The sequence below is a fragment of the Prunus mume genome, linkage group LG2 (assembly GCF_029339155.1).
Source record: "Prunus mume cultivar Tortuosa linkage group LG2, ASM2933915v1, whole genome shotgun sequence".
Classification (NCBI taxonomy): Eukaryota; Viridiplantae; Streptophyta; class Magnoliopsida; order Rosales; family Rosaceae; genus Prunus; species Prunus mume.
Genome location: NC_142699.1, coordinates 13,666,585 through 13,674,753, shown reverse-complemented (window position 1 = coordinate 13,674,753; position 8,169 = coordinate 13,666,585). Strand labels below are relative to the sequence as shown.

General features: G+C 40.0%; 2 protein-coding genes and 1 pseudogene across 7 annotated transcripts; 1 reads left to right on the top strand and 2 right to left on the bottom strand.

Moving 5' to 3' along the window:
• Positions 1 to 273: 273 nt before the first annotated feature.
• LOC103320793 (putative E3 ubiquitin-protein ligase ARI8 pseudogene) lies at positions 274 to 2,690 on the top strand (annotated as a pseudogene). The gene has a single exon (XR_016123505.1). The product of XR_016123505.1 is annotated as a putative E3 ubiquitin-protein ligase ARI8 pseudogene (transcript).
• Positions 2,691 to 3,172: 482 nt separating this feature from the next.
• LOC103320792 (uncharacterized) lies at positions 3,173 to 5,666 on the bottom strand. 2 transcript variants are annotated; one of them, XM_008222516.3, is made up of 5 exons: positions 4,611 to 5,666; positions 4,299 to 4,376; positions 4,080 to 4,179; positions 3,835 to 3,968; positions 3,173 to 3,697 (listed from the first exon to the last, which is right to left on the bottom strand). In XM_008222516.3, the coding sequence occupies exons 1-5, from the start codon at positions 4,947 to 4,949 to the stop codon at positions 3,458 to 3,460; spliced, it is 891 nt and encodes a 296-aa protein (XP_008220738.2). In that variant the 5' UTR covers positions 4,950 to 5,666; the 3' UTR covers positions 3,173 to 3,457. The 2 variants fall into 2 exon arrangements, with proteins under 2 accessions (XP_008220738.2, XP_016647904.2); XM_016792418.2 differs by having other exon boundaries at positions 3,835 to 4,179.
• A 133-nt stretch (positions 5,667 to 5,799) lies between these two features.
• Positions 5,800 to 8,070, bottom strand: LOC103320791 (cytochrome C oxidase assembly factor). Of its 4 annotated transcripts, none has more exons than XM_008222513.3 (4): positions 7,913 to 7,996; positions 7,721 to 7,772; positions 7,347 to 7,587; positions 5,800 to 6,154 (listed from the first exon to the last, which is right to left on the bottom strand). In XM_008222513.3, exon 3 carries the CDS (start codon positions 7,569 to 7,571, stop codon positions 7,356 to 7,358), a length of 216 nt encoding a protein of 71 aa, XP_008220735.1. In that variant the 5' UTR covers positions 7,572 to 7,587; positions 7,721 to 7,772; positions 7,913 to 7,996; the 3' UTR covers positions 5,800 to 6,154; positions 7,347 to 7,355. The 4 variants fall into 4 exon arrangements, with proteins under 4 accessions (XP_008220735.1, XP_088900462.1, XP_008220734.1 ...); XM_089044336.1 differs by lacking the exon at positions 5,800 to 6,154 and adding an exon at positions 6,680 to 6,697; XM_008222512.3 differs by lacking the exon at positions 5,800 to 6,154 and having other exon boundaries at positions 7,192 to 7,587.
• Between the last annotated feature and the right edge of the window lie 99 nt (positions 8,071 to 8,169).

Here is an 8,169-nt window from a genome sequence, read left to right as displayed (position 1 = left end):
TATGAAGGTCTACATGAGGGATCTATATATGACACCCTTACTACAGAATTTCGCATTCACAGAAATGCGGATGGCATCATGGGCCTGGGCCAAAAATTAATGGTGGTTGAATTAAATGATCCTTAAGCATCTTGTTAAAACTCAATTATTAATTTATTACCATAATTTAGTATCTGGTTGAAACGATGTGAAGAATCATAAGTATTCTTAAAATGGCTCTGAAGTTGCAGCGGTGTCAGGCCTGAAATAATATAAGAACAATACAATGCAAGCCACAACAATGAAAGAGCTGAGGAAGAAGAAAAAACCCCAAAAAGACTTATTATAAAACTGGTTTCGTGCAGGAAAGAAACCCCAAAAAGAAAAAGGTTATGCATTTTCATATGCTTTGCTGACTAAACAACTTTTGTAAAAGTGAGTCTTCTTGTATTATCAGGTCAATGAGCAAGTTAATAGAACCAAACCTTAAGTCTTTCTTTCGTCCATGGAGTCTTGCTTTTCTTCAGTTGTTGGCGTCATCTCCACGCACCCAGAAGTCCAGAAAACCCTAGTCCTGCACAGACATTTCGGGGAGGGTTTGAGCAAGCCAATGATGCCAAACATGGAATCTAATCACCATTTGAATAGGTTTTTGAGAGAAGAAGATCAAACGCCCTTGCAACATCTTCCGTACAGAGTCTTGAAAGAAGCAGATATCAGTCAACGCCAGCTTCATGACATTACAGAGGTGTGCTCCACACTGTCTGTGTCAAGATCCGCCGCGATCATCTTGCTACGCCACTGTAATTGGAATGTCAGCAAGCTGTTCGACAACTGGTTTGATGAGGAGGACGAGGTTCGAATCACGGTGGGTTTGTTTAAGAACCCACCTGTTGATCAATTCTCTACTGATGGTTCATTTACTTGTGAAATTTGCTTTGAAACGTTTCCTGGTGGCGATGATTTCGATGATCAAAGAATTAGCTCCACCTTTTGTGATCATTTCTATTGTAGAGCATGTTGGGTTGGTTATATTAGCAAATCAATTGCCAACGATGGCCTGGGATGCTTGTCTCTGAAATGTCCTCATCCATGTTGTGGTGCTGCTGTTGGTGAAGACATGATCTTTGTGTTGGTAGCAGAGAGTGCCGACAAGGACAAGTATTTGAGGTACCTGCTGAGGTCTTATGTGGAAGACAGTTACAGGAAGAGGAAGATAAAGTGGTGCCCTGCTCCTGGTTGTGACCATGCTGTGGATTTTGTGGATTATGTTGATGGCAGTGGAGGAGCTTGTGATGTTTCTTGCCTCTGCTCATATATATTTTGTTGGAATTGTAACGAGGAAGCTCACAGTCCGGTGAAATGCGATACTGTGGCAAAGTGGATGTTGAAGCATAAGGATGAGTCTGAAAATACGAATTGGATTATTGTAAACACCAAGCCTTGTCCAGAGTGCAAGCGACCCATTGAGAAAAACCAAGGATGTAGCCATATGAGATGCAGGGCGCCTTGTAAGTTTGAATTTTGCTGGATATGCCTCGGACCATGGGGCGGTAGCCATTCTTGTAACTCGTACCTGCAGGGGGTGAAGAATGAGAGTGATAAAAGGAAAAAGGTGGCGAAGTTGAATTTGGACAGATACATTCATTATTATGAGCGTTGGGTAGCTAACCACGAGTCTAGGAAAAAAGCTCTTGTAGATTTTCAGCTTGTGCAAGATGTTCATTTAAAGAAGCTCGATCGGAAATACAGGCAAACTAATCCGATTCTCAGTTTCATAACAGAGGCCTGGCAGAAGATAATCGAATGCCGGCGGGTGCTGAAATGGAGCTATGCATATGGGTACTATATCCCTAAGCATGAGCATGGTAAGAGACAGTTTTTTGAGTACTTGCAAGGTGAGGCAGAGTCTGGCTTGGAAAAGCTCCATCATTGTGCAGAAGTGGAACTAGAAGATCATATCAATGCCAATAAACCCATTGAAGATTTCATTGAATTTCGAACAAAGCTAGTCCAACTGACTGTTTTGATTGGAAATTACTTCAAGAACTTGGTGAGAGCGATGGAGAATGACCTACCGGAGATAAGCTCTTATGGGGATTATTGGTCTTGTTATATCTGTACCCATGTCAATGATGGTTCTGCCACCATGTGTGTGATGTGTTCTTCACAGTCGCCAGTGTATGGCGAGGTCTAATCCAAGAAAAGGAACTTTTGCGCAAAATTGGTTATTTTGTAAGGTACGTGGGACATATAGTTTCTTGAAAAGAAAGGCTCTTGTATCTGGTGCATGAAACAGAATTTCTGAGGGAACAGAAAAGCTTCTTGAAAAAAACACTTGTTGCTACCATCATTCGTTCTTGTTCTTTTAACTGCCATCCACATTTCTATTTGAGCACTTGCAAGGCGACGCAGAGTTAAGCCTGGATAGGCTTCACACGTGCAGAAAACGACCTGCGGCAGTTTGTCTCGGCTGAGGCCCCATTGGAAAGTTTCCATGACTTCCGTTTAGAGCGTTGGAAAATGGCCTGTCAGAGATAAGCCCTTATGTTATGTGTGAGATGTGTTCAGACCCTTCGTGTGCCTGATGAGTTCTAATCAAAGAAGAGGGAACTTGTAGTTGGTACAAATTTAAAGCTCTTGTTGGCTATAATCTGTTCTGTTTACGTGGGATTTTATTTTAGCGTCCAATCTAAATTATTTCACTAAAATCAGTGAAGCATTACATTGATGAAATGCCATAAATTTGATTACAAGCATACATGTGCAAAAAATTGTTAACATAGATACAAGCCCAGGTTTAACAAAGTACATAAAGTGACATAACCATATGAAAATCGACCTCAACGAAGATGAAAAAATGAAGATTTAAATTGCACACCAATGACCAAGGATTTAAATGTAGAAATGTAAAGCATCGTGGGTGAAACGAGCGAGGAAATCCCGCCTTATAAACTCGAATCGAATGTGAGTTCCATTTTCTTTTCTGGGCAGATATTGCTCTCCAAAAATGAAACAGGAGGTGCACTCTGTTCTCCAAGTTTAGCTCTTAACGTTGTTCTCTTTTCAGTTTCTGTAAGTCTTTTTTCGTTCTTAGAACAACAATTTTTTTCTGAGCTATCAAAGTACCTAGGCTAGTCCGATATTTATATATGTAAAGAATCAAAGTACAATTGATCCGAACAAGGGAAGATTGACAAATGAATAATAAATGAATACTTGTATAACCATCAACCTTGTACTTTAATCGTGGTTGGATTACAACATCTATAGTATAGAGAGGGATTTAAGGCATTCTTCCCTTTGAGTGAAGTGTATAATAATCTGACTTGACTACGCTACGTAGGTATTGGTATTGAGTAGGTGTATACTACAAAAAGGATGGGTTATAAATGAATTTAATATAAACCAACTGGACCGTATGTTGACTGTTATGATGAACTTTTGAGCATTAATTTTGATGAGTTAGTTGTATGATCTATGTTCCATGTTGTACACCAGCAACAGCCCCGGAGGTGGTGGAGAGTCTGGCGAGGATGAAGATACCAGCAGAGGAAAGAAGCACAGCTCCAGCAAAGCAAGCGAGATCCAGTGGAGTAACCAGAGGTATACTCTTGAACTTGTCCAACAATCCCACTTGAAGTATCATCACCACTGCATGCCCTATTTTCGACTTTGCTTGCGAAACCGATTTCATGTCAACCCAGGCTGGAGCTGCCTGGAAATTATAATTCAAACATGAATTAGAAATTAAAGTACTCTAAAACTCCATAATCTATGTTGTCTTGTTGGAACAAAATACAAATATTATTTAGAAGATATTTCTGTCATTTGTAAAAAGGGAGTGAAAGGTACCTTCATATAGAAGAGACCGAAAAAGTTTGACTCTGAAAACCGCGGTCCTTTTTCTTTCACGGCCTTTGATCCCACGAACATGGCGTACAACCCAACCCCGAAAATAAGCATGGCGGTTCCTACCAGGAACATGTCTGTAGAAAGAATGAAAAAACATGAATTATTAGTTTTTGGATAGGTTAGGGTAGGGTAGATATAGTGAGCTGAGAGAGAGCTGAGAGAGCTGAGAGAGCGAGAGCAGTTACCAATGGCTTCAATAAGTAGATGCACCATATGTCCTTGATCCGTCCTGTGTGACAAGGCATGGAAATACTGGAAATATGACTCTAGAACCATAAAACAACCCTGCATTTAGGCTAGAAATTAGATAGAAAATAGATACAATTAATTGGTTTTGTTCTAATAATTATTAATTGCTATTGCCAAAGATGGTGAATAAGGTAGGAGGAAAAAGAAAATGTTACCTCTACAAAGCACAAAACTGAGCCAAGTAAGGATCCCGAAACTGCAAGTAATGTAAAGAATCGACAGTCTATTATCCCCTGCACAAATGAAGTAATATTTTTATTAGAACTTAACTCATTCAACTTAAACTTAATCAGACACGCTTAATTCTGTTTCAAACACCAACTTACTACATAATATTAATGAACAACTTTTGACAAATTAAGAAGAACATGCATGGAAGTTAGAGAATCTCAAAGCTAAAACTAGCATTCAAATTTTCAACCAAAAAAGAAAGCATTAATTGGGCTGAAATTAACATGCCTACTCACCCTTTCAATGAACATCTGGACCTGCTGTCTCGAAGGTTTTGGCTTGAGGGCCGTTCTCAAAAGAATGAGCAAAGCACGGTTAGTCTTTATAAGCAGGGAAACCAATTCTGCGAGCCTACCCCGATTCACTTGTGGCTTCAAAGTGATGCTCATTGAGGCCTTGACAACCATCATTTGCTTTCTCTCGTGATTATCATTCTTCCCACCAAGTCTCTTCTCTCCGCTTAAGCTTCCAGCCTTGCTCGAACACCGCAGCGTCTTCGGCGGCAAAAAAGAAGAAGAAGAAGAAGAATGAATAGTCATAGGCTTAAACGTGCGCAATAGTCTAGTGCCTGCCATTGCTCCCTTTGACGATACCAATTAACTTACTGGTTGGGTTTGGTGGGTTTATATATAAGTTTGCAGTGAGGTGTGGTGTGGGGAAAACAGAAGATTCGCAGCATCTTAGCTGTGGTTTGTCCTGGTATGGCTGAGCTTCTCGCTTTTTGCCTTCTGCTTGGAGAGGTTGGCTTTGAAGTTTGAATTATTCCCAACACTTGGACGAACCAAAACCAAAACCAAACCAAAGCCTGATGACTCTTGCCCTCACGTGGTCTGCGTGTGGGCTCCACCCTCCCAATTGAGAGTATCGAACACGTGTCAACCATGTGTTTTCGTGGTATATTTCTCTTGCTTGGGAATTACGAACGAGGATTTTCTCCCTCGACGGCTTGGAATTTTGGAACTTTGGAAACAAAGTCAGAGATTTCTGACGTTTTCATTTGCTTGTGGTTTCGATCTTACGAAGCTTGGATTTGGGCTTTGATATTTGGGCTTTTGGGTTTGTTTTTTTTACAAGGATGGAAGAATGGTCGGCACATCAGGCGTGCAAAACGACAAACGAGGATGTCGTGTATAGTCGCTGTTGTTGTACCTCAGCGAAGCCAAAGCAACGGAGAGAGATCTTGCATACATATGCTCAACAAGCAGCATATGCCTAGAACTAGAGAGAGACACCAAACCAACGACCAAGAGATGGGTTGCGTAGCACGACTCTGCGCCTCATGAAACCTGCCACGAAATTACCTTCCTTCTTCTTCTATCTTGTGCCTCCTATGTCATGCCTCATTTTATTGGCTTACAGATCATAACTAGAATAAAAATTCCCAATAACTATAGCTTAAATCCTGCTTAAAACCAAAATCAATGGTTTAGTAAGGAACTGATTGTTTTTTCCTCAAATTAAATGTTCACAACCAATGAAAACTCAATTCCTCTTACATGATCTCCAAACATTACCTCACAAACTCATCTACAAAGACTACAAATAGCAGAAACTAGAGATGTATACAAATCAACTTCAATGCAGCTGTCTTTACTCCACAATGCATTCGTAACAGTTGAAACACAAAAAGGAAAGAGAAAAGAACAGAGAGGAGGAGGGGCAACCATGCATAACCCCCCAAAGGACCCCATGAATGAGACAAGAACCCATCAACATCCTAGCAATGGTCCCTGCTCTAACACACCACCATTGGTCAATATATTCAAAGCCCACAAGAAGCCTGAAACAAGTTACAATCTGGTTATGCACCCCTTGTGAAGCATTGAACTTGAACAAGAACTATACAGCCCATGGTTTTGAGCTAGGCACTTTTTTATGCACCCATAAGAGAAGAAAAGTACTTCAATAACTCTAATTTTGAAAAAGATGATTCACAGGATTTACATCATCCTTGGTCAAACTAAATGATAACTAATACCCACTATTCTCTTGCTAAGGGAAAAGGCAGGAAACCAAACAAACAAAGAAACTCAGTCACCAAAGTTCAGGTCCAAACTTATTCAAATCCAATCACACAGAATCTCAAACATTACTGCCTAACATTCTCAAATAGGCACTCGAGACTTGAAACAAAAAAATTATACAAGATGAAAAAATTGAAAACTTCAATTATAACGACACATGAACTATCCTACTTCTACATTTATGTGGCTCAAAAAGTGCTTGAATTGAAAGCTCATCTTAGAGAATGCTTCCGTACATGGTCTTGATTCATCATCATTGCTACATTCTATTTCACAACATACTTCAAAAACAAATCAATCTGTACAAAAATTGGAAAATATTAAAAGAAAAAACTCAATCCAATTTCTCCCCACAGGGGAACAAGACATGCAAGCAATACATCTAGCAGAGTTATAGGACTTAAACTACAATAACCTGTGCACAGACATCGAACAGGGGCTAGATTATGGAATGATGGCTTGACCAACTAAATCTGCTTGGCCAAGGTTTGCATAAAGCGTTTTCTCTAGACATCGAGCAGGGGATAGGTTATAGGACTTAAACATAACTAAATTTCTAGATATCCTGAAAGTTATTTCTAACATAACTATTACAGATGGAAAAATCTGAGAGTAGAACAGCACAAACAAATTAGAAAATGGCTTTGCCAACAGTGCAACATTGAAATTGCAAGTAGAACATGAAGATGAGCACATACACCAAACATGCATTTGATTAAACTATAGATACCATCTAGTACAATTCTTGGCCTTTATTAATTAGTTGTCTTCACTTTCAACAAGATTTTGCAGGTTACTACAAAGAAACTATTAATATTGAGGAAAATGAATCAGTCGTAAGTACAAAAAATACGGCTACAATTGAACTAAAAAATTTATTTCACAATTTTGTAAACACAATCTTCAATTAAAGTACAAAACTTTGTTTCACGATTTGGAAAACATTACCACTGCTCCTCAATAGCCTTTGTTCCCCCGAATCCTAGCTCTCATGTCAACCTGGCCTCTCTTGCAATTGAAATATGTTTCCCTCAGACCAATGCATTCACTTGATATTGATGGACTCTTCTCCCCAGCGCATTCTCTGTACGATCGCTTCTCAACCTTAACGCAATCGCACTCACTAAGACACTTGACCAGTTCCATTGCCAAGCCCTTGCAAGACTTTGCCATTTGGCCCTTGCCTCCCCTGAAAATGACAGAAAGCTACTTAACAAACAAGGCATTGAAATTGATACAAAAGCTACACACAAAAATTGCACCAAGCCCATCTAAACCCGCAACGAAGCAAATCGAACCCATAAAGAATCTCTCCAACTGACCTCTTTGGATGACGGCTCAGAAGCTTCAAGTTTAAACTTTTTTCCCCTGAACCTGGTTAGATTAAAGAAGCAGTATACTATTTTGATATTCGTTGCTTTATGCAGACCAAAAGCTCTAGGGAACTACCAAGAAGTTGTATGCTTGAGATTTTCTGCCCTAAGTAAAAACGAATGAGGGAAAGGTCGGTTTACCTCCAATAACGTACAGCTCCTCTAGATCAACGCAAAGTTCTACTTTCCCCTTTTTCACCTTATGCACGGTCTCGAATCGTCGGATAAGAGTGAACGAGAAAGAGGTGCAGAGCAGACTGCGGAGGAAACCACAACACCAGAAAAGAAAGTCGGGGAAGAAGAAAGAGAAAAATGGGAGTCTCTGTTCTTGCTGGCGGTTGGTCAGGCCCAAAATAATCTCACTAAACACAGCCCAAGTGAGCTATGGGCCTGGGGAA

Coding starts and splice junctions, on each gene's coding strand:
- LOC103320792 (XM_016792418.2), bottom strand. CDS start 4,949: ATGGCAGGCACTAGACTATTGCGCACGTTTAAGCCTATGACTATTCAT. Junction 4,377..4,610: donor TCCAGATGTTCATTGAAAGG/GTGAGTAGGCAT, acceptor TCATTTGTGCAG/GGGATAATAGACTGTCGATT. Junction 4,180..4,298: donor CAGTTTTGTGCTTTGTAGAG/GTAACATTTTCT, acceptor GCCTAAATGCAG/GGTTGTTTTATGGTTCTAGA.
- LOC103320791 (XM_008222514.3), bottom strand. CDS start 7,571: ATGGCAAAGTCTTGCAAGGGCTTGGCAATGGAACTGGTCAAGTGTCTT.